The sequence below is a fragment of the Ostrea edulis genome, chromosome 1 (genome assembly GCF_947568905.1).
Source record: "Ostrea edulis chromosome 1, xbOstEdul1.1, whole genome shotgun sequence".
Classification (NCBI taxonomy): domain Eukaryota; kingdom Metazoa; phylum Mollusca; class Bivalvia; order Ostreida; family Ostreidae; genus Ostrea; species Ostrea edulis.
Genome location: NC_079164.1, coordinates 5,908,356 through 5,935,371, shown reverse-complemented (window position 1 = coordinate 5,935,371; position 27,016 = coordinate 5,908,356). Strand labels below are relative to the sequence as shown.

The 27,016-nt window shown below is 36.6% G+C and overlaps 1 protein-coding gene across 1 annotated transcript in view; it reads right to left on the bottom strand.

The window, feature by feature from the left end:
* LOC125664350 (leucine-rich repeat and coiled-coil domain-containing protein 1-like) overlaps positions 1 to 27,016 on the bottom strand; it is a 123,441-nt gene that overhangs the window by 28,074 nt on the left and 68,351 nt on the right. The window contains exons 13-16 of the mRNA XM_056152159.1: positions 18,418 to 18,557; positions 12,239 to 12,355; positions 7,611 to 7,695; positions 5,653 to 5,766 (exon numbers count right to left, since the gene is read on the bottom strand). Coding sequence (XP_056008134.1) covers positions 5,653 to 5,766; positions 7,611 to 7,695; positions 12,239 to 12,355; positions 18,418 to 18,557 — 456 coding nt within the window. The remainder of the gene's footprint in view (positions 1 to 5,652; positions 5,767 to 7,610; positions 7,696 to 12,238; positions 12,356 to 18,417; positions 18,558 to 27,016) is intronic.

Below are 27,016 nucleotides of genomic sequence, written 5' to 3'. Positions count from 1 at the left end.
GCCATTGAGCCGGGAGGAATGTTTATCGTGCCACACCTACTGTGACACGGTACCTCGGTTTTTGTGGTCTCGTCCGAAGGACCGCTCCATTTATTCACCTCTTGCGACTAGCAAGGGGTACAGAGGACCTATTCTAACCCGGATCCCCATGGGACAACTGTGCATGGTTGAATTACATATACAGTATAATTTGTCTAAACCGGCTATGTGTGGTTCCAAAGAAATTGGCCGGTTTGCACAGAGTCCGGAGTGCAGAATGTTGACAAGAATGAGAGTTGCTTCCCTTGTATTCACTATCTATGCCATCTATGCATACGTGTGTAATGATTGCTAACGTTGTAATAAATCACAAAAGAATTCAAATTGTAAAAATATAAATGTCAGTATTTTATTGTCGTGCTCATTTGAAATTTTTTTAATTTTTATTAAACAGTTTAAAATTTGGGAATTATTCGTGCAATTTTCTGTTGGTAAATTGTCGATTTCATCTACATCATCGCCGTTATCAAGTGCTACATTATGTACGTTCGTCAAGTTTGTGTTGTGTTCGTTTAAAATTTGTCTTTCCCAGCTTTCATTGTAAATGTATCGCTTTCAACTGTCTCAATTTGTGAAACGGAAACTAATGTAATGCCGAGTGATCGACCGGACATGGCGAGTTGTGCTAACTAACTGCATATCATCACTGTCTGACTTGCCGTAGAGTTCCGAGAAGTCCACGTGGGGTAACCCTGCTTCTTTTGAAAACATAACGGGATTGTTGCCGATTTTATTTCATTCCAAGAATGTGTCGAATTCATCGATTAATTGAACTTTGTCTTTTAATGTCAGTTATTGTCCCTGTCGTTAGGGGGAGGGCGCCATTACCTCGTGCGTAGTGCTGTCATAATTGAAAAGTGCACCCCTAAAAATCAGGTTTTATTTTAAACTGATCGCGACTCATCGCCAGTTGCATGCACTCTTTTACTTCCCTGAGACACCCTTTGTGTACACCGCGTGTGATCGACCGAATACCGACAGGTTGGTCATCGTGGGGTGGCTGGTTTCAATGCGATAATTAGAGCTAATTACGAGCAGTTGGGACCTTGTGTACACCGAATACAATTGACCGCAACAATTAGGGTGGTGTATCATCGAGGGGCCGGTTTACACAGGATAATTAAAGTTAATTGATAGCAGTTGGGACTGTGTAAGCCGGCCGATATACAGAATACGCAGTATCCGGAGTACAGGGAATTATTAATAAAGGATTTGTTAAAGAAATGTTAGGAACTATATTTTGTGGCTGGAATTGACAGAGCGCCGGAGTACTCAGAGGCCGGTTTGGACAAATTATACTGTATACATACACACATATGTACATACTAAGGATATTCCATGAAAGCTCAAAAGCTTATTTCCATTGGGATCCTTTGATGCACGGATGTTTGCACTAGGGAGTCATTTATGTAGGAGGAAACTGGAGTACCCAGAGGACACCCATGTGTCTGAGCGGGCGACTGCCATACCCTCTCACATACAACCACTGCTGATCACAGGGATCAACTCGGGTTGCAGCGGTGAAAAGTGAGAGCACTACCCGGACACCCTCCATAAAAATACTATGACAAACAGGCATCACAGTTGTTATTTAGCTACAGAGCATTAAGCTTGACCTTTTTGCACTTGAAATGTAATTTTCATTTATTCACATCAGCCAGTTTTGTCGGTTAGTGCCAACACATCATAAGCAATTCATATCAATCATTACATCAGATTAATACACATACTCATGCCCTCTAATAATATAGATATAAAAAAATTAATGCAGTAGATTGGAAATAAAAAATGACCTTCTTGCACTTAAGGCATGAAAAGAATTTGAGAGTTTAAAAGAACATATATGGAGTATGTAAGTTTTAAAATTTCACTTCAGATACAATGCCTTGCTTCAAAATTTAAGATGAAAGTTGAAAGTGGGGGATAAAAATTTTGATTAATGGCCAAAAAACCTAAATTTTTATACAAAATTTCGAGTAAACCAAAATAGAGGTGACCATTGTACATAGTCCAAATAAAAACCATTCGTACGACCGAAACAACATCCTGTTTATTAAGAGGTCATGACAAGTTTTTAAACATTTAATCCAATCTGAACAATCATCACGTGACTTGGTTTTAATTCATTTATCACCAATCAAAAATGGTCCAAATCCTAAACAAGGCACTACAGAGCTGTACTGAAGAATTTAATACGATCTTAATTTAACTTGTATGTGACCTTCAATCATCGTCAGGAATACTTTAAAAACCATCTACCAGTAACACTGAAGGCAAAATTATTGACAGTTTTAATGAACAAATGATTTAGTCGCAGACAGTGTGCTTTCCCTGTGATTCGTTTGCCTCTTATTCCTCTCTCCAAGATATGCTTCAAAACCAGCATAGCAGTTTGTGATTTATCTTTCCAGGTTAATTTAAAGTAGTTTTATGTCAACAGAAATTTCTGGTCCACTGACTTATGAAATGAAATAATAAAAGGTCTGGGTTTCTTGTCTAATTACTAATGTAAAGCTTTTAATTAATCACCGATAGAAAAGATGTCCCCGGTTACAGCTCCAAATTTAAGAACACAATACAATTTAAAAAAAAGAAGAAAAAGATTAATATATGAATTTGTTGATAGGATACTATATCATAGTTATTACTTAAAACAAGCATTCTGAAAGTATTGTATAGGAATTTTTGTGTCCCTTACCAGCCCCAAGTAAAGTCATTTGCGTAATATTCTGCCTGAATAATCTTACGTCAAGAGTTTATGAATAAAATTTCTTTGAAACAAAATTTCAACATGATGAAATTGATTGAAAATGAACAAGTCTAAAACGTTACTTTCTGTGATAGTTACAAGGTACATGTACATCTGTGGGATTGTCGAATTTTTGATAATCACTTTTATTCAATGTCACTGTAAACGTACTGCAGACAGCAACTATTTCATATGCTCAAACGATATGTCTTTCAAAACTCTACGATGAGCAGTATGGGCATCAATTTGACGCATGTGATTTTTAAAATAATATAATCCGTTGTCAAGTAATGTTTCCTGTTGCTATGTACTATCACCTGGAGGGTGTGGCCTTTACTCCTGCAGGAAACATTATATTTTTACAAAACGTTTTCCATCCAATCAGATTTAAGCATTTTCAAAACACTAGAGTATAATAAAAGATAATGATACGAACTTAATCGAGTAACATTTTCAAAAGTATCTTTTTCAAGCAACGAGGGGAATTTGCACAGCTATACTTAAATACACTCAATTAACACGATTTCCTCTACAAATCTTCAGGGGAGATAATTTTAGATTCACAATATCTGAACACCCATCTGACATCTAAGATCAGTAGACCTATAAGAGTACAGGCGGAATAAGTCCCCAGCAAAAAGTACAACCAAATAAAACACTGGAACTTAATGGGAGGGCTGGTACCATTCACAACAGTGTTAGTCACAGATCATTAACTATAAAATAAAAATACAAATTCAGTTTGATTCAGTTTCATTGATATCATGATCACTTCTAATCACACACGAACAAAGACTATTTCCTATCGTACAGACTTCTGATGATTAGAATAAATGTAAAGCAGAATTTGATCAGCTTAAGATAACAGAGACTGGAATAATTCACCGAAATCTCCAAGTGCTTTTTTTAAAACCTGCCATTTTACATGTATTAGGTCAATGAATCCTTGATTTTTGCTTTGTTGTTTTGTTTACTGAATTGCTTTAATTATCTGCTGATGGTTTTATTAGTACAACTCACTAAACAATCTATATAACACCCAGTCTATATCACTTTGTTGCAAAAAGAACATATTCCATATTGTCCTATGTTTTGACCAAATGTATTAAATTGGTTATTGCATAAACAGAACTGTATACAGAATCTGATTCATGTATAGTAAATAATGTTGCAAATTGTGCAACTAAGCATTGACATCAATGATCAAATAAATTTTCAGTAAGGCTAACTTGCTATTTCAAAGAGATTGAGTTCATTGTCACACAAAACCAGCCTTGTGACTGCTTACCTCAAAATTTCTCATGGAATATGACTTGTATTGTCACACAACCGTACTGATGTCGAGTCCTATATTTACCTGTGTGAGTTTATAATGTATTGATGCGGAGTCCTATATTTACCTGTGTGAGTTTATAATATATTGATGTCGAGTCCTATATTTACCTGTGTGAGTTTATAATGTATTGATGTGGAGTCCTATATTTACCTGTGTGAGTTTATAATATATTGATGTGGAGTCCTATATCTACCTGTGTGAGTTTATAATATATTGATGTGGAGTCCTATATCTACCTGTGTGAGTTTATAATATATTGATGTGGAGTCCTATATCTACCTGTGTGAGTTTATAATGTATTAATGTCAAGTCCTATATTTACCTGTGTGAGTTTATAATATATTGATGTTGAGTCCTGTATCTACCTGTGTGAGTTTATAATGTATTGATGTGGAGTCCTATATTTACCTGTGTGATTTTGCTGAGTTCTATATTTACCTGTGAGTTTGTTGAGTCCAGTATTTACCTGTGTGAGTTTGCTGAGTCCGTTATTTACCTGTGTGAGTATGTTGAGTTATATATTTACCTGTGTGAGTTTGCTGAGTCCAGTATTTACCTTTGTGAGTTTGCTGAGTTCTATATTTACCTGTGTGAGTTTGCTGAGTTCTATATTTACCTGTGTGAGTTTGCTGAGTTCTATGTTTACCTGTGTGAGTTTGTTGTGTGAGTTTGTTGAGTTCTATATTTACCTGTGTGAGTTTGTTGAGTCCAGTATTTACCTGTATGAGTTTGTTGAGTTCTATATTTACCTATGTGAGTTTGTTGAGTCCAGTATTTACCTGTATGAGTTTGTTGAGTTCTATATTTACCTGTGTGAGTTTGTTGAGTCCAGTATTTACCTATGTGAGTTTGTTGAGTCCAGTATTTGCCTGTGTGGGTTTTTGAGTTCTATATTTACCTGTGTGAGTTTGCTGAGTTCTATATTTACCTGTGTGAGTTTGTTGAGTTCTATATTTACCTGTGTGAGTTTGTTGAGTCCAGTATTTACCTGTGTGAGTTTGTTGAGTTCTATATTTACCTGTGTGAGTTTGCTGAGTTCTATATTTACCTGTGTGAGTTTGCTGAGTTCTATATTTACCTGTGTGAGTTTGCTGAGTCCAGTATTTACCTGTGTGAGTTTGTTGAGTTCTATATTTACCTGTGTGAGTTTGTTGAGTTCTATATTTACCTGTGTGAGTTTGCTGAGTTCTATATTTACCTGTGTGAGTTTGTTGAGTTCTATATTTACCTGTGTGAGTTTGTTGAGTCCAGTATTTACCTGTGTGGGTTTGTTGAGTTCTATATTTACCTGTGTGAGTTTGTTGAGTTCTATATTTACCTGTGTGGGTTTGTTGAGTTATATATTTACCTGTGTGAGTTTGTTGAGTCCAGTATTTACCTATGTGAGTTTGTTGAGTCCAGTATTTGCCTGTGTGGGTTTGTTGAGTTCTATATTTACCTGTGTGAGTTTGTTGAGTTCTATATTTACCTATGTGAGTTTGTTGAGTTCTATATTTACCTGTGTGATTTTGTTGAGTCCAGTATTTACCTGTGTGAGCTCACTGATCATGCTTGCAGATGTCTCATCTTTCCGCTGAGCTGCTAACAAAGCCTGTTTGTTTCCTGCATTCTCGTCACTAACTGTTTGGAAGGCATGCTCGAGCTAGGAAAATGAAAAATACATAAAATAGGATTCATTCAAAATTTGTCTATGAAGTACCTACACATATGTGAAAATTACAATATTGTACACAAAATATATGAATATCAACATTTGCACAATGTTGTACAAAAGATGTATATTATGCAGTATTTGGAAATGTACGTCCCACGAAATACCTCCAAAGCAATATTAATATTGCAGTTCTCAGGTACAAAATAGAACCCAAATATTTTACTTATCATCCCTTCCCCCTAACTAAATGCTGAATAAGCAAAAATCAAATTGATGATTATTGCAATAAAAGAAATGAAAACAAGCAGTTATGAATAACTTAGTGGTTTAGCAATTAACTTTACCTAGTGTAGCAGATTTAATATTAGCTACAGACAGGATAGTTTGGGTTCCCTTAAGTGAAATAAACTGACTTCAATATCACTGATTTCCTGGACCAGTGTAAACACGGGTAAATGACACAGCCTAGCCTAGGAACTTACTTATAGTACAACCTTTCATCCTGGCCATTAACTGAGATTACAGGTTTATACAGGTAAGCAGATATATTGGAAACTGACAACATACAAACACCTGGCTTTTTTAAAACCACCCTATACATTTAGATCTAATCATGTATATAATGCAATATATAAGAACAAAATGTGTCATGTATTAGTAATTACTGACTGCCAGGATCGAGACAAGTCCGTTATATGACATGAATGTTTTAAGTCGCACTGTGTTTGTGTGAGCTGAATTTTTACACACATAAATACATTAGTAACAATAAAAACGTCTTCATCATGAATATACCATTCCGTGCTCATGTTCCTTAATAAAAATACATTTCAGGTTTTTATTTGAATGGGAACTTTTTTCTTGGAAGGATGTCATCCGATGCTAGAAAAGACAGTTTGAAGTGCAGGACTATTCCCATCTGTTAGGGCAGGCATCATTTAAAACATGGGCTGGGATATATCATTAAATGTTTTTATTATTGTCATATTAACATCATTTTTTTAAATTGTCAAGAAATTAGAAAGGTACACTTTGTCTTTGGCATTCTTGTAGACATAGAAATATGACGAGATTTCTCATTCAGTAGATGCGAGTATAGAAAGATATTTATAATAATAATGATTGGTTTTATATAGCGCTTTTTCCAGGGTATGCTACTCAAAGCGCTTTACAATGCATTATTACCCCAGCAGACCTTATATCAATCTAGAACTTTCTCAGCCTCCTAGGAAGCATACAGTGCAAGCTGCCATTACAAGCGCCAGAGCACTAACATTCTAACAATATCTTTCACTGTCTATAGCCAGGTACCCCTTTTACAATTGGGTGGAGTGAGGAAATTCATGTAAAGTGCCTTTCCCAAGGACACAACGTCAGCCCTGCCGCGGCCAGGACTTGAACCCACGACCTTTCGGTCGAGAGTCTGACGGCCTAACCACTAGGCCACCGACATTATGCCAAGTCTTTCCCGTCCCCTTACAAAGGGAGATAATAAAATTGTGAAAAAACTTTAAAAATAGAGCAAATAAAACAAAACGTGTAGTGGTAGTGTTTGATGCTTGCATCAATAAATGACTTGTTTTTTTTATGAACAGTCAAAACCTCATATCTCGAACTTGATGGGACCAAGAAGAAAACCTGTCAAGATATTTGAGGATACAAGATATCGAGGGTACAATACTAAAAGAGTAAGTGGCTGGGACTTCTGAATCACTTGGACATATCCGTGGTATTCCAGATATCGGTGTTAGAGACACTGAAGTTCAACTTTAGTTGTAAGGCTTACACTTAGAAAAAAATAACTGGGCAGGTTGATTGACACCTTCAGTTACCTCTTTAAATCTGTTGGCTTCTATCTGCAAGGCCATTCTAAACTCATCCTCTAAATCTGAGTACTGCTTGCTCAGGAGGTCTACCCTACAAGGACAAATTATTCAACTCAAATATTGATTTCGGTATTTGCAAAAAGAATTAACTAAAATTGTAAGCATTCATCACAATAAACTTCAGGTAAAATTTGGAAGCATTAAAAACAACTCCATATTATCATGTGGCATATCTCTGGAATAAAGTCTTAATCTTTTTTCTTCATGACAATTAACAAAGCTTCTCATTGACTCAGATATTTGTGCTGTAAGGTCATTGATGTGGGAGGAAACCGGAGTACCCGGAGGAAATCCACGTGTCCGAGTGGACAATTTCCACGTTACCTGCTCACATACAACCACTGCCGATCCTGAGAATCGAACTCGGGTTTATTTCTATTGAATAGATTCTAGTAAGTGGATCCACTTTTAAACAAGAGCAACACATATGTTGCAATATATTCAACAGTTTAAACAAGAGCAACAACACTCATGTTGCAATATATTCAACAGCTTAAACAAGAGCAACAACACTCATGTTGCAATATATTCAACAGTTTAAACAAGAGCAACAACACTCATATTGCAATATATTCAACAGTTTAAACAAGAACAACACTCATGTTGCAATATATTCAACAGTTTAAACAAGAGCAACAACACTCATGTTGCAATATATTCAACAGTTTAAACAAGAGCAACAATCATGTTGCAATATATTCAACAGTTTAAACAAGAGCAACACACATGTTGCAATATATTCAACAGTTTAAACAAGAGCAACACTCATGTTGCAATATATTCAACAGTTTAAACAAGAACAACACTCATGTTGCAATATATTCAACAGTTTAAACAAGAACAACACTCATGTTGCAATATATTCAACAGTTTAAACAAGAGCAACACTCATGTTGCAATATATTCAACAGTTTAAACAAGAACAACACTCATGTTGCAATATATTCAACAGTTTAAATAAGAACAACACTCATGTTCAGCAGTAATTACAGAAAGGATTAACATCCAAATAAACCGGTCATTGGTTTTAATTTTTTCTAAAAATATCTTCTCTAATATTGGGGAGTATTATTCAAATGTTAGTCTAAGATGGCTTTGTTAAGGCAAACCTTCTCTTTTTTAATTACATGTAGAATGATACCTCCCCCTATTTCACAGCCATAATCCTGAATTACGGTTACAACCTTAGTATGAATGTCTGTTTTAATCTCGCTGTAGTGTGTTCAAATCCTATTCCACTTAATTACCTTCTCAATGTTCTAGTTTTGAGTATTAAAGTTTTGAAAGACCCACCCTTCCAAAAAAAAACCCCCAAGCACTGACATTAAAGTGTTGCATAAGGTATCATATTTCTTTATGGCCTAAACGATACACAAGAAAATATCGCACGCATTTACTGTCAAGAAAATACTCTCAGTCAGCGGATCAGCCAAGCCCTTTTTAATATCACTTGATACAATACTCCCAGTCAGTGGATCAGCCAAGTCCTTCTTAAGGTCACTTGAAGGTCACTAAATACAATACACCCAGTCAGTGGATCAGCCAAGTCCTTCTTAAGGTCACTCGATACAATACTCCCAGTCAGTGGATCAGCCAAGTCCTTCTTAAGGTCACTTGAAGGTCACTAAATACAATACACCCAGTCAGTGGATCAGCCAAGTCCTTCTTAAGGATACTCGATACAAACAATAAAATGGATGCATGGCTTGATATATATATATTGTTTATATTAGTTTCATTGTAACAAGTGTAAATATAAAATTCCTAAAAAAAAAAACCAAGGGACTTTAAATTTTATATCATGTTCAAAACTTTGAATATATTATCCCTATATATATAACTGATCCATATATCAAATTTTCCTTAATTGATAAATCATGGGAACTATCTATTATTAATACAGTAAATTGTACTCATTTTACTTATAAAAACATAAACTTAGTTTTGAATTCGTTTTCATCATTTTGAGAAAAATTGTTTGTAGCAATTGTCCTTAAACATGAAAAAAATGACGCAAGAAAGGCCACACATAACACTGAAAAACCTGATGTACGAAGGGCCATACAAAACCATGTGAATTTTGTTAAAGATCTTTTTAAAATACCTTCCTTTTTACTCAGTCCATGCTGTCCAGCTGGACTTCTGGAGGAGTTATAATGACCCTTGAGGTCACAGCCTCTGTATGGATCACTCCCAAATCATGGCTTAACTTGGTTACTTTATATGGGATGGCAGCCCCTTTAATCGGTCATTTAGAGAGAAACAGCTGTGTCCAGCTGCCATCCGCTGTTTTTGTGTAGCATGAACTCGAATTCCACAGTGAAATAATGTTAATGACATCAAAATTACGGGTATTAAACGGTCCATGATCTCTTAACAGAGGTCAAATGTTTTAAGAATTTCATAAATACTGAAAAAATAAAGATGTTTTTATTTTTACGAAAAGAGAAAAATCTGCACCATGAAATTGAGCTTTACTTGCATGGACAATGTATATATCCTAGAACATGTGTTTCTGTGTTGTTAATTCTTATTACGGAATGTCGCAGAGAGGAAAAATCCGCAAAAATTAAAATGTATATATCATAGAACATGTTTTTCTGTGTTGTTAATTCTTATTACGGAATGTCGCAGAGAGGAAAAATCCGCAAAAATTAAAATGTATATATCCTAGAACATGTTTTTCTGTGTTGTTAATTCTTATTACGGAATGTCGCAGAGAGGAAAAATCCGCAAAAATTAAAATGTATATATCATAGAACATGTTTTTCTGTGTTGTTAATTCTTATTACGGAATGTCGCAGAGAGGAAAAATCCGCAAAAATTAAAATGTCCAAATATATATAGGTAAAATGCAACTGCAGAATTGGAAACACAGAATCCGATATGTTTTAGGAATTTTAAATAGCAAAAATTGCACCTGCAGAAAATACCAGTTATACATGTATGAACATTTTAAGTGAGTATTATGATTTCTGATCCACAGTGAATAATTTTTGCAATCTTAATACTACAGTAGAAGGAACTATTTGTTCATATACAGGAGTTGATCTTAAATTGTTATATGTTATGTGAGTTAAATGTTACAGACAGTCAGACAGACAAACAATAGATGGACAACCAGACAAATGCAAACACTGACTATTGAAAAAATATTCTTTTGTATAGACACCTATAGTTAAAGAATCCCAAGTGATCTGGTCGGCAGAAAGTCTGCCTTACATAACCTTACCGTAGGTAACTGCCCCCAAGTCTGACAATTTAAAAAAAAATCTTAATTTAGCAACTCTGGCCATATTATTAGATGGCTCTGTAAATGCATGATGGCTAACTTAGACAATTTATACGTCAAATTGTGTATAGTGCATCTCTGGCAGAATAAAAACAGTAATCTAAACAAAAGCATCTCTAACATAATGCCACAATTAACCAGCGGACAGAAGATAACTGACCACGAATTATACGATGGTAAGACGTGGCTCCATTCATCCTAGACACCACAGAAGTGGCCGTCCTCTGAGATGTGTTGGTTGTTTTCTCCGAGCAAGCTCTTGTAAATGTGTTTATCTTACATAATAACCTTGACAAAATGTTTTTTCCCATTGTACATGCTTTCAGCCACAGCCTCTGTTATCAGAATATAATCTAATTAGAGGGGGTCAATTACACCTCATTAATTGCCTACAATAGTTTATGCAATCTTTAACAATATTTGACAGAGTATGGACATTCCCCCGAAGTCTTTAATGATCACTCTCACGGAATATCTTCTATATACATCCTGAATACACACACGTATTGACAGTCAAGCTTCAATTCTAACATTTACACGTCTATATCTCAACATTGATTGGAAAGCTAGCCCACGAACTTGTGGTCTCCAAATATATAAAAGTTTATTCGGTATATACATACATACATAAATACCAAGGATAACCCATGAAAGCTCAAAAGCTTATTTCCAATGGGGTCCTTTGATGCGAGGATGTTGGAAACCGGAGTACCAGAAGGAAACCCACGTGTCCGAGCGGGCGACCGCTATACCCTCTCACATACGACCACTGCCGATCACGGGGATCAAATTCAGGTCGAAGCGGTGAGAAGCAAGAGTGCTACCTCTGCGCTACCCGGACACCCGATCTCCAAATCTCAGTACTTTTGCTTTTATGATAGATTTCTTTTCATTATGTTCAATATCCATCATATTTTATGAGATGGACTTACTTTCAATTCCCTACATTTTCTTACCCTTCATTTCTTTCAATATTGAAAAGAAAACTTCCATACTCTTATCTTTAAATAGCTTCTACAATGTTCTGTGATTTGGCAGTTCTGTAACACATACTGGCCATTTCTACTCATTTGTTTTATACCATTTTAAACATCATGCATTCTCTTGAAATGAATTTAAAGCAAAGCTTCTTTCAAATATATTTCAAAATGAAATCAAGCAAATTAAAATAAAATTATATTCCAAAGTATCAGGGCAACAAAATATGTGACATTAATTTCCTGGTGTTCTTTTTAGCTGGTTCACACTTCAATTACTTCTTTATTTAATGGTCCCCACTTACTTTTCATTCTGAGATTTGACCTCCATGTTGTAATTTTTCTCGGCCTTTTTCACCTGCTCGGATATTACTTCCTGCAGCTCCTTGCTGTCCAAACTGTATCTCTTGTTCAGTTCCTCCCTGTAATAATAAATAATCATAACTTTATTCTGTTAAATAAACCTCAAACTGCATCTCTTGTTCAGTTCCTCCCTGTAATAATAAATAATCATAACTTTATTCTGTTAAATAAACCTCAAACTGCATCTCTTGTTCAGTTCCTCCCTGTAATAATAAATAATCATAACTTTATTCTGTTAAATAAACCTCAAACTGCATCTCTTGTTCAGTTCCTCCCTGTAATAATGAATAATCATATTAACTTTATTCTGTTAAATGAACCTCAAACTGCATCTCTTGTTCAGTTCCTCCCTGTAATAATAAATAATCATAACTTTATTCTGTTAAATAAACCTCAAACTGCATCTCTTGTTCAGTTCCTCCCTGTAATAATAAATAATCATAACTTTATTCTGTTAAATAAACCTCAAACTTATCTCTTGTTCAGTTCCTCCCTGAAATATCAAATTTTCCATTACTTTATTCTGCTATAAAACCCCGAACTTTTTATGTTTATTTTTGCCATCTGCAAATTTTACGAATCTGTGGTTATAATGCACTTTTTCATACTTTGCAAACTCAAATTTTCATGTTAATTACAACTGCAAATACTGAATAAGGAAAGCTTTATTTGTTTTTACGCATTTTAAAATTGGTTGTGAAAATTTTAATATAGTCATAACAAACACCCCTTTTACATGTAATAGTATAAGATTATAATCAAATTTCAAGATGAAAAACAATTGCAACTTTAATTGTGAAACAGTAATTCCTTCAAAACAACAGTTACGAATTCCACGCTACGCACAGACAGCAAGATTTATATACATCATAGGTTATTTCTTTTAAACAAAACTATAAACAGAAACATTTATGGTCAATTGTAAGAATTGTGTGGGATTATAACACACTGACGACATAGACAAGAAAACAGACGCCGCTGGAATATTACGTCTGTTGAGAGATATTTCTGTCACCGAGACAACAAAGAGCTGAGCAGCATTATCTGTGTCACTACGATGTACATCAATATCTACCAGCAAGAAAAAGAATCTTAAATGGAGGGAAACTCATATTTTGTGGCCTAACTGCATGGAACATAATTTGATTTAAACACACTTCACTTTGAGAGACAAATTTATGAGAGGCAGATATTAACCAACCCCTAACGCAGTGCATGTAGTGGCTGAGAAAGTCTTTTTAACGCACGGCCAGCCTAATAACTTTTCTTCGATCAGTTTGTTGTGTTCTTGCATTAAGTCCTAGAGCTGGACAAAGATATATAGCAGTGCAAAAACCCTGTTAATCTAACTTAATTCCACATAAGTGTAGGACAGCAAATGACCAGCTCCACTCCATGAAGCTAAAAACCACCATTACCGAGCAGGTCGCTAACACAGTGGGGCAATAAATCTACATACTTTTCAGTTTTACCACTCGATGAACTAGCCATTGCATGATTTTAGCAAATAAGATAGTGGAAGAATTGTAGCCTTCTCTCCTTCACAATAACTTCTCTCTACGGTAGTTGGCCATTTGTAATGAGTTTGCCGTGGATGGTTAATAAGAGTAATGTCTAATTACAATCAATGACTTGATGCGTTAAAGTGATGGAATCATACCCTAGACCTTCTAATTAATATGTATCTATACATATCAACATTTCCAACATGTACCGTGATGAGACTGGGGAATTGAATGTTCCAGACCTTCATTACAATTATTGGCACATAAACGTCTGCAAAACATAAAAGGGAGATAATCTGATCATTAAAAAGGCAGAAAAATTCCTTACTGGTCCTGAGCAACAACACTGGGTGATACACACATATATGTTTACATTCTATCAGTTGTAATAGCCATTTATTCATGAATGCGATGTAGTTCTGAACACTGCACATACAAATCTAGATAAACATAATACGTCTAATTTAATTCAGGGAATTCCGACAGAAATTTCAGTATAATGTAAATGGGAAAAATCAATTTTCTTTTTAAATATACATGTGGGTGTGAACTTGAATGCTTCACACCGGCACGCAGCATCACAGCTCATACCCTCATACATTTTTAAAATTGATTCAGAAATTTATTTCTTAAACGACTTTGTTGAATAAGAGGCCTAAAATTTGTCTTTTGTTAATCTTCAACTGCAGAAAGTGTTTGCTTATTATAGACCCAAGTGTTGATTATGAATTTAAAACTAAACCGATACATTTTACATGTCATTACTAACCTGATACATTTTACATGTCATTACTAACTTTCTAATATTATGTAATACATGTATACTTTTATGCAAAATATTCCAATATGACAGGCTAAGAAACGTGTCTTTCATCTAAGTAGGTACAAGAGACCCATGGGCCACATTGCTCACCCAAGCCATCTTGTTCCTGTAGAGATGAGACTGATAAGTTAGGAACACTAGTGGTGTCTCGACACAGAGTGACCAAGGCATGTTGATGGATACATACACTGTTTCACTAAGTGACCCAGGCATGTTGATGGATTCTTACACTAACTGTCTCAGGATGCATGCATATTACTGTAAATAATGCTTTATTCACCAGAACATTATTTAAGAGTAATTTCGCGAGACTTGCCATTCACAAAAATTTATTTCTTGCGAATTAACTCTTACACAAAGAAAATTAATAACTAAATAATGTTTAGGAGTTGGGGTGGTCTGTACTGTGGATATCGGCCTGGGTAGCTCAGTGGTTAGAGCACCTGACTAGTGGTGCTGGGGTCTCGGGTTCGATTCCCAGTCCAGCCAGAACAATTTCTCCTTTCCTATATATTACAAATGATTCACGAAATTAATGTTTTGTGAATAAATATATCATTGTCTCCACACAAAATAAAAGTGATTTACAGTATTTAGACAAACTGCTATTGTAAAGAATTCTAAAATATTCCCACAAGCAGCCTTTGGATCTCTAACATTTACCATCACTGGCCCAGGGGGTCAAAATTTATACAAATCTGCACCTATACAGATTTGTATATTATTTTGCTAAACAGTAATTATCCTCATATAACATCATAGGTTTTTGCCAAATCTTTATCTAATTAAACTTTGTGATGGAAATATATCTTTTGGAGGAATTTATTCACTGGGAATAATAAAAACAATTGGTAAATTAGTTGATAATACATTTTCTATGAATGATCAATTACATCTCTCTCTCTCTCTCTCTCTCTCTATATATATCTATCGGGTGTTGTTGGAACTTAGTGCTTTTATATATATATATATATATATATATATATATATATATATATATAAAATGCTGTCAAGGGCAGTAACTCCTATGCTGACATTTTTCTCTGTGTACGTCTATTTAATATATAATGATTTCCTGATATCAACAATAGATTTATATATATTCATAAAAATAAACAAATCAATTATCTGTGGTTATTTATTGATTTTATCATGTGTAAGGTTATAGCTAGAACAACCCATTAAAGGAATAGGGTCTATCTTTTATCTCAAAAATGACATCACAATATTTTGCAAGAAGAACTCCAGAAAACAAATTTGTAGTATTAATTATGAGTTATCTATAGCTGCAGCGCTTTGAAATTGAAGTCATTTTGACATTTTAATCCTTTATAAAATGTTTGTGTGGAGGACAATATATTAAACTGGTACCCTGCTGATTGGTGGCTACACACAAACATAAGAGATGCAAAGTCAACAGGGTACCAGTTTAGGCAAATGATAATTATTTTGTAATTACTATCGTATCCAATGTGTTTGTAAACATTCTGAAGAACATTTTGTGATTTTCTAGTTATTATCTTTAATTTTGCCACCTTTTTGGAACATGTAAAATTTTACCAATATCTTAGACCCGATGCCTTTATGATAACCTACAAAGCCTCAAAACCGAGGAGTCCCCAGACCCCACGCATATTGCCCCCCACCCCCTTTAAGAAATCCTGGATCCGCCATTGTACTATAACAAGATGTACTGTGAGCAATGCTCACTAAGAATACCCCCCGCTTACCCCAATCTCCAAAAGGGTGTTGTTAATAGGTATAAATTTCCTCTTTCCTGAGTGTAAAAATATGGTATGCCTTTGTAGAAGAAAATGGAAGATATAGTCCGAACACAAATCCATGGCATAAACCTATAATTTTGAACTTGAGATCAAAGGTCAAGGTCATAAAGAGGTCATGAATGTACATGACACATAGTCTCATGGTGATACACCCATGTCTTATGGTATGACTATGTCAAAACCCTATAATAAATTTTGACCTTGAGGTAAAAGTTCAAGGTCATATGGAGGTTATGAAGGTACATGACACATCGTCTCATGGTGATACACTCATGTGTCAAATATGGTATGCCTATGTCAAAGAACAAACAAGTTATGTCCCGGTCATGAATCCATTGTAAAAAAAAACCTTTAATTTTGATCTTGAGGTCAAGGGTCAAGGTCATATAGAGGTCATGAAGGTACTCGACACATCGTCTCATGGTGATCTACCTGTGTGCCAAATATGGTATAACTAAGTCAAAGAACAAAGAAGTTATGACCCGGACACGAATCTGCACAGACAGACAGACGGACGGACAGAATGATTCCTATATACCCCCCAGAACTTCGTTCCGGGGGTATAACTATTGAATTTAAACAGAATATGGAACTAGTTTAGTACAAAACAATGAATTAAACAAAATATCTCTAGTTCTTAAGTTAAGGCAAGCTTAACACACAGATTTCACTTAAAACAAAGTTGACACACTCTTCTACACCCAGTGCACCTCCTGATGTGATTTAATCAGTACAGATATAGCTGATTGATAGAGAAGGTTACATAATAAACAGAATATAAAACAACCTTGTCTTACAACGACCCACCATCACGTACAATATCGTCACTCTGCTATACTGGCCCACATTCAGGGAATTAGCCAGACCATGACAATTAAGCTTCATTCATAAAATGACCCCATCCTTCTTCCTCATTAGATAACCAGTGTATGCATATTTGTGTTGATGGGGTCAAGCTGTGAACAACAAAATGTTCATAATCAATGGAACCAAGTTGGAGGCTGACAGGTTTCAGAAATTAATTGATGGATGCTCCAGGACTTGCTTGAAGCCAAGTAGGCTATGTTCTAAATTTGGCATCCCCTATGTAGATTTCGAAGATAGGGATATGGTTTACCAGAGAAACAAAGGAAGAAATGGCGAATTTCAGTCAAAATTTGACACCTAGCAAGCTCTTTCAAGTCATGGATGGAGAGTGGGAATGACTTTGCAAATATGACCTTGATTGAGAGAAGTCCACATCCCAAGGACATAAACAAGAATTCTGAAGCATTATTACAAAATATCAATACTGTAAAAGAAGGTGATAGTGGACCTCAAGGGCTAGCAAAAAAAATAAATAAATAAATAAAACCCCATCAAAAAACAGTTTGTTATAACCAAACTTAGGCATATGCAATAAAATGTTTGTTATTTTCCTTTCATAGGATAACAAACATCAGTTCACAATAAGTGTCATTTTGTTATAAGCATGTGCATTATAAGCTGGTTTTACTGTATATTTGTAAGAGAGAAATATGAAATACACAGATCAAGAATGACCTTGACCACTATGATGTAACTTGAATGGAAGTCCATACCTGTGCTAGTGTTCCCGATTGGTCAGTAATTGACCACTATGATACTATGATGTAATTTGGATAGTACCTGTGCTGGTGCTCCCGATTGGTCAGTAATTGACCACTATGATGTGATTTGGATGGCGTTCAGTACCTGTGGTGCTCCCGATTAGTCAGTAACTGACCACTATGATATAATTTGAATAGTACCTGTGCTGGTGGTCCCGATTGGTCAATAATTGACCACTATGATGTGATTTGGATAGTACCTGTGCTGGTGCTCCCGATTGGTCAGTAATTGACCACTATGATGTGATTTGGATGGCGTTCAGTACCTGTGGTGCTCCCGATTAGTCAGTAACTGACCACTATGATATAATTTGAATAGTACCTGTGCTGGTGGTCCCGATTGGTCAATAATTGACCACTATGATGTGATTTGGATAGTACCTGTGCTGGTGCTCCCGGTTGGCCAGTAATTCCTGTAGCTGTGAGATCTGGCCTTTCTGTTTGTCACTGATGGCTTTCGTCAACTCCAGCTCCCGCGACAGAGCAGCCGCCCTCATCTGGGCATCCTGCGATTTCTTTTGCTATAAAACATACACAACAATACTGGGTAAATCAATCATTTCAAACCGTGTTATCAAGAGTCAAAGTGAAGGCCTTATTTCATTACCCCCAAAAATGACATGAAAACTGACTACTTGTAAATTAAAAAGCCATAAAACAAGACAATGGGGTCAGCCCTAAATTAATCTAATAGACTTGATTTTTATATGACTTGATTTATTTATCAGTTTTGATGATTTGGATAAAGTGTTTGATTTCTGTGGGATGTCATGCACTCCAATTCCATACCAGAGAAAGGTTGCGTGAGAATTCGGCAATATTTCCTTCAGGCTGATGTCATGTGACTAGATCACCCATCTGTTGCAGTAAGAGGATGAGTTGTTGTCAGAGAAATTTTTTTTAAAAATGATGAAACCAGAATTTGAATCTGAATACTTGTAATAATCCATTTCAAGAATAAAAAAAAAATTGAAAAAAAAATTCATTAGTAGAAAAAGAATACAAATATTTAAAAAATCACATTTTGCAGACATTTGGATCAAGCTTTCAGACAAATATAGCCTGTTAAAAAGAGACCTCGATAACCAGTGAAATATCTTCATTGATATCTAGTAAATCAAATTCTACTTGATTGTGGAAATCCAATAATTTTGTCGCTGTGTCTGATCGGAGATAAAATTGCAAAAAGGCAGCAAAAAGGATCAAAGCATCAACACTGTTGGCCCTCAGCCACTGAGAGGATTTCCAAACTGGGAGATTTATGTAAATGCTGATTTCAATTACAGAAAAAACACATCAAATCAGTCCTATTTGCTGAATGACCTTGAACGACTCCCTCGGAATCAAGACAGTTATCTTTTCTTGCCTTGTACTCTTTTACTTGCTTCGTAAGCTAATCACCTTCACGAACAATTAGTCAGGCTAATCCACTGACATTATACTATGGCAAGAAATCTACTCCAAGGTGTATATGACATTTTTCTTGGCATTTCTTTAAGAGGAACTTTCAAGTTTTATGTAAGACTTGGCACACAGCGTGCTTCATTGCTAAGCTAAGTACTATAATTACACTGCATTTATCATTTAATAAAGTTTGTTATTTGGAAGGTAAATGTTAGATTTTTAAAATGAATAACAAATGAATTAACTTCTGATTTCAACCCCCCCCCCCATTCCTAAACTCAATATTTCTTTCTTACTGTGGTGGCAACAATTGAAATACAAATTGTTGAAGAATAAACCGATTCACAATACCCGTAATGTGCGATTACAATTCTGTTTAATTACATTTTGGAAAATATCATCGATCACTCTTTCTCTGTTTTTGATTTGTGATGATTTTGCGGTTGATATCTCCACATTGTAATGACAGTCATTTCCACATGAATGCGTTGCCCTGTTGTGAACAATGTGCGGTTGAATCTTGATAAATATAGCATGTCTATTTCAACATCAGGGAATTCCGACAGAAATTATATAAGAAATACATTTCATTTTCAACAGTCCCGTGGGGATCGGGGTTAGAATAGATCCTCAGTACCTCCTTGCTTGTTGTAAGAGGCGACTAAATGGGGCTGTCCTTCGGATGAGACCACAAAAACCGAGGCCCCGTGTCACAGCAGGTGTGGCATGATAAAGATCCCTCCCTGCTTGATGGCCATAAGCGCCGAGCATATTCAGGTCTAAATTTTGCAGCCCTTCACCGGCAGTGGTGATGTCTCCATATGAGTGAAATATTAATTCTCAAGAGGGATGTTAAACGATATTAAATCAATCAATCAATCAATCATTTTTGACAATACTTAAAGGTATGAAATGCAACACTTCATTCTGGCACATTTTTCATGAAGTGCTAACATATTTTCCCAATATTCAGTCAATAACCTATAATATTTAAAGTTTTTCAAAAGTAGGTCAAACTCCAAGATGAAGGTCACAAGGTCAAACATTTTGGTACCAGAAGAAAGGTCTTGGTACAAGGAATACACATGTGAAATATGAAAGCCCTCTCACCATCCATTCTAAAGTCAGTATGGCCGAAGTTAAAGTTTTTACAGATGAACAGACAGAGAGACATACCAAAAACTGTATACCGGCCCCCAAATCTCCAATATCTTATAATTAAAGGTTACTGTATACCGGCCCCTAAATCTCCAATATCTTATAATTAAAGGTTACTGTGCACTGGCCCCTAAATCTCCAATATCTTATAATTAAAGGTTACTGTATACCGGCCCCTAAATCTCCAATATCTTATAATTAAAGGTTACTGTGTACCGGCCCCTAAATCTCCAATATCTTATAATTAAAGGTTACTGTATACCGCCCCCTAAATCTCCAATATCTTATAATTAAAGGTTACTGTGTACCGGCCCCAAATCTCCAATATCTTATAATTAAAGGTTACTGTATACCGGCCCCTAAATCTCCAATATCTTATAATTAAAGGTTACTGTATACCGCCCCCTAAATCTCCAATATCTTATAATTAAAGGTTACTGTATACCGGCCCCTAAATCTCCAATATCTTATAATTAAAGGTTACTGTATACCGCCCCCTAAATCTCCAATATCTTATAATTAAAGGTTACTGTATACCGGCCCCTAAATCTCCAATATCTTATAATTAAAGGTTACTGTATACCGGCCCCTAAATCTCCACTTACAGGAGTATAAGAATATCTTATAATTAAAGGTTATTGGCTGATTATCAGGAAATATGCATGTTTTCCAATAATCAGTTGATAATCTATAAATGTTCATCAAATAACATGCAGGAAATAAAGTGCAATTCTACTTGAGCAAAATTCTTCAAATTCAACTGTGATATTTCAGATATTGATCACAGATATTCATATTTCGACATATTTATTTTAACTTGTGAAAAATGACATTAGCAGTGGCATCATACACAAGCTGAATATTGCATCACATTTACAATGTTTTAATTGCCAAATCAAGTACAGAATATTGGCATTTTGTGTTTGAATTGATTTGTATGTGTACAATGTTACAAGTCTTTATTAAAAAAAATCAACAGAGATGTTGAAAAACACAGAAGTGCACTGTGTGTATACTGAGGTCCTAATCGTGTGTGACATCATCCCCCTCACACGGCTACATAATCGTGTGTGACATCATCTCCCCCCTCACACGGCTACATAATCGTGTGTGACATCATCTCCCTCACACGGCTATGTAATCGTGTGTGACATCATCTCCCTCACACAGCTACATAATCGTGTGTGACATCATCTCCCTCACATGGCTACGTAATCATGTGTGACATCATCTCCCTCACACGGCTATGTAATCGTGTGTGACATCATCTCCCTCACACGGCTATGTAATCGTGTGTGACATCATCCCCCTCACACGGCTACGTAATCGTGTGTGACATCATCTCCCTCACACGGCTATGTAATCGTGTGTGACATCATCTCCCTCACACAGCTACATAATCGTGTGTGACATCATCTCCCCCCTCACACGGCTATGGAATCGTGTGTGACATCATCTCCCTCACATGGCTACGTAATCATGTGTAACATCATCTCCCCCCTCACATGGCTATGTAATCGTGTGTGACATCATCTCCCTCACATGGCCACGTAATCGTGTGTGACATCATCCCCCTCACACGGCTACATAATCGTGTGTGACATCATCTCCCTCACACAGCTACATAATCGTGTGTGACATCATCTCCCTCACATGGCTACGTAATCATGTGTAACATCATCTCCCCCCTCACACGGCTACGTAATCGTGTGTGACATCATCTCCCTCACATGGCCACGTAATCGTGTGTGACATCATCTCCCCCCTCCCACAGCTACGTAATCGTGTGACATCATCTCCCTCACATGGCTACGTAATCGTGTGTGACATCATCTCCCCCCTCACACGGCTACGTAATCGTGTGTGACATCATCTCCCTCACACGGCTACATAATCGTGTGTGACATCATCTCCCTCACACGGCTACGTAATCGTGTGTGACATCATCCCCCTCACACGGCTATGTAATCGTGTGTGACATCATCTCCCTCACACGGCTACGTAATCGTGTGTGACATCATCTCCCCCCTCACACGACTATGTAATCGTGTGTGACATCATCTCCCCCCTCACACGACTATGTAATCGTGTGTGACATCATCTCCCCCCTCACACGACTACGTAATCATGTGTGACATCATCTCCCTCACATGGCTACGTAATTGTGTGTGACATCATCTCCTTCACATGGCTACGTAATTGTGTGTGACATATCATCTCCCTCACACGGCTACGTAATCGTGTGTGACATCATCTCCCTCACATGGCTACGTAATCGTGTGTGACATATCATCTCCCTCACACGGCTACGTAATCGTGTGTGACATATCATCTCCCTCACACGGCTACGTAATCGTGTGTGACATCATCTCCCTCACATGGCTACGTAATCGTGTGTGACATCATCTCCCCCCTCACACGGCTACGTAATCGTGTGTGACATCATCTCCCTCACACGGCTACGTAATCGTGTGTGACATCATCTCCCCCCTCCCACAGCTACGTAATCGTGTGTGACATCATCTCCCCCTCACACGGCTACGTAATCTTGTGTGACATCATCTCCCTCACACGGCTACGTAATCGTGTGTGACATCATCTCCCTCACATGGCTACGTAATCGTGTGTGACATCATCTCCCCCCTCACACGGCTACATAATCGTGTGTGATATCATCTCCCTCACACGGCTACGTAATCGTGTGTGACATCATCTCCCTCACATGGCTATGAGAATGGGCCACAGGAATTACAGTGAAAAATCACAGTTCAAAAAGGATTCTTAAAAGACCATTTAAAAATAACATTTAATAGTAAACGCATTGAATGCATTCTAAATGAATAACATCCCTGTAGTTGTTTGTTTCTTAGTACCATGCCAAGAGACTTATTTTTATGAACTTCTTAATAACAATATCTATAAAATTCAGCCTTGCAACATCCGGTGTCTTCAAAACCACCCCTTTCTTGACATTATTCCATAAAATGCTGATGTTTCCCAAGATTCTAGAAACACAAGTTTATCAATCATCTTTTCATTAAACCAATTTAGAAGGAAACACTTTGACTTTCAGATCCATTATAACACCACGACTGTCACCATGTAATATTTACATCAAGGTTGTTTGTCGGACTTTTTTATTTAGTTCCTTATAGAGGATGTTTTTTTTTTGTTTTTGCAACTTAAATCAATTAATCCATCAAAATCTAACACTGCCTGGCCTCTGTTAATGATAATTGCATAATACAAAGCAGCAAATGCTGATTCAGCAAGTTCACTCGCAACAAGTTGACATTACAGTTACTTGGTAAGGAACTGTTGATTATGTCATCAAATAAAAGAACCAATCAGAATTCAGCAATGATCACGTCAGATGTTGGGGATTTTGATCGGAAATTGATTTATAATTACGGAATTTCTTCAAATTCAGTTATAAATATATATTAAGGATTTCAAAAACTTTCGCCACAGCACATTGCAAAATGTGCCCCCCTCCAACTCAGGTTCAGGTGAATTTTCACAAATCTGAAGCTATGCTAGGTTATAAGCACTCTCGACATTAATTAGCAGTGAGGGTTCTTTATCAAGCCAGGGCTCAAACCAATCACCTAAAATGAAGTTTTACATACATTTAAAAAATAAATTTTCCTTTTGGATATTCATGAGGGTATGGACTGCAGTGGTAGTTCATGAAGTACACGTATTTTCAAAATGGAAATTTATTTCTTATACTTTACATTTTACCTTTACTTCTGTTAGAATTCCCAATCGTTAAAATACAGGCGCATTACATCTATCAAGATTCATCTGCATACTGTTCACAACAGTGCAACGCATTCATGAGGAAATGGCCACCATTACAATTTGTATGAAAACTTTGGAAATGCAAACATACAGAAATACAATATGTATTGCATATCCTCTGGGTCTCACAAACAGAAATCAAAGACAACCCAACCTGTACACCTCAGCACTAAATACACCCCCACACAGTTTGCCTTGAAATTAATGTTAGACATCTCGGAAAAGTTTAAATTCTAGACCCGAGTACTGGATTAGAAGAACAAGCCATAAAATGACCCCAATCTCCTCACACCGTTTAAATCACAAGCAATCGCCACCACTTCCTGTTGTTGGTTTTCCAAATTGTCTGCCATTATCTTCTCTAAAGACATATTTTTTATTGATAATGCACACATATTTCTAGAGAACTATCCCCCAAACAGTATAATCCAGTCGGAGGAAATCTACATTGTACGCCATATTTCTCCTGGGCGTAATCGTTCACAAGCGTAACATACATGTAGCTGATCATTAGGAAAAATTACCCAGATTTTCTCTTCCTAAATAACAACTATATATACTTTTGAGACTCAATTCTGCTGTTATTCACTTCATTTACAGCTATTTCATCCATGGTATAGATGATCTGAAACTCTGGTCCTTGAGGAATCTTTGAATGTCCTCAATCTCCTCTATAAGTCACTATGACCCTGATACAGTTAATCCTATAATATTTATAATTCTGTTTCTCTGTGATAACCTTGTGAATGTCCTCAATCTCCTCTATAAGTCACTATGACCCTGATACAGTTAATCCTATAATATTTATAATTTTAACTGTTTCTCTGAAATAACCTTGTGAATGTCCTCAATCTCCTCTATAAGTCACTATGACCCTGATACAATTAACCCTATAATATTTATAATTTTAACTGTCTCTCTGTGATAACCTTGTGAAGTTCCAATGTGTAAATTTCCCCATTATGTGTATTTTTCACAAGTTTGCATGTAAATCAGCAACTTGTCATGACATCAGTGGGCGGGGACTGTGGCAGTATTTTTGATATATTCATTCCATATTTTCACTTCTATTTCAAATATAAATATAAGGCCTGCATGTCTAGTTTGTTTTGTATTTGAGGTAATTAACTATGATGGTAAACTTGATAATCCATGTAAAACAGCTTCACTGTTATGTAAATATAATAATGTTTTCCATTGTAGTCAATCATCTCCCACACCCAATAAACTAGACAGTGATTCCTTAATTCACAGTCAAGAATGACAAACTACAGTGAGTCCTTAATTCAGTCAAGAATGACAAACTACAGTGAGTCCTTAATTCACAGTCAAGAATGACAAACTACAGTGAGTCCTTAATTCACAGTCAAGAATGACAAGCTACAGTGAGTCCTTAAAAGTGCTACATTTCTCATCCTTTTCTTCTTTAAGGACTCTCGATACACTACAAATCGGCAGTACAGAAGAATCTGTAACAGTCTGAGTGACCTGCCCCTGATTGTAACAGTCTGAGTGATCTGCCCCTGATTGTAACTGTCTGAGTGACCTGTCCCTGAATGTAACAGTCTGAGTGATCTGCCCCTGATTGTAACTGTCTGAGTGACCTGTCCCTGAATGTAACTGTCTGAGTGACCTGTCCCTGAATGTAACTGTCTGAGTGATCTACCCCTGATTGTAACAGTCTGAGTGACCTGTCCCTGATTGTAACTGTCTGAGTGATCTGCCCCTGATTGTAACTGTCTGAGTGATCTGCCCCTGATTGTAACTGTCTGAGTGACCTGTCCCTGATTGTAACAGTCTGAGTGATCTGCCCCTGATTGTAACTGTCTGAGTGATCTGCCCCTGATTGTAACAGTCTGAGTGATCTGCCCCTGATTGTAACAGTCTGAGTGACCTGCCCCTGATTGTAACAGTCTGAGTGACCTGTCCCTGATTGTAACTGTCTGAGTGATCTGCCCCTGATTGTAACTGTCTGAGTGACCTGTCCCTGATTGTAACTGTCTGAGTGATCTGCCCCTGATTGTAACAGTCTGAGTGATCTGTCCCTGATTGTAACTGTCTGAGTGATCTGCCCCTGATTGTAATAGTCTGAGTGATCTGCCCCTGATTGTAACAGTCTGAGTGACCTGCCCCTGATTGTAACAGTCTGAGTGATCTGCCCCTGATTGTAACAGTCTGAGTGATCTGCCCCTGATTGTAACAGTCTGAGTGATCTGCCCCTGATTGTAACAGTCTGAGTGATCTACCCCTGATTGTAACAGTCTGAGTGATCAACCCCTGATTGTAACAGTCTGAGTGACCTGTCCCTGATTGTAACAATCTGAGTGATCTGCCCCTGATTGTACAGTCTGAGTGACCTGCCCCTGATTGTAACAGTCTGAGTGACCTGTCCCTGATTGTAACAGTTTGAGTGATCTGCCCCTAATTATAACAGTCTGAGTGACCTGCCCCTGATTGTTACAATTGGAGTGACCTGCCCCTGATTGTAACAGTCTGAGTGACCTGCCCCTGATTCATGTTTTTAAAGTCTTTGTGTTTGTGTTTTAAATGCATTGAGGGTAAATGTTTCAAAACAAAATTTCTCTCCAAAAATCAGCATGGCTATGGGTATTTT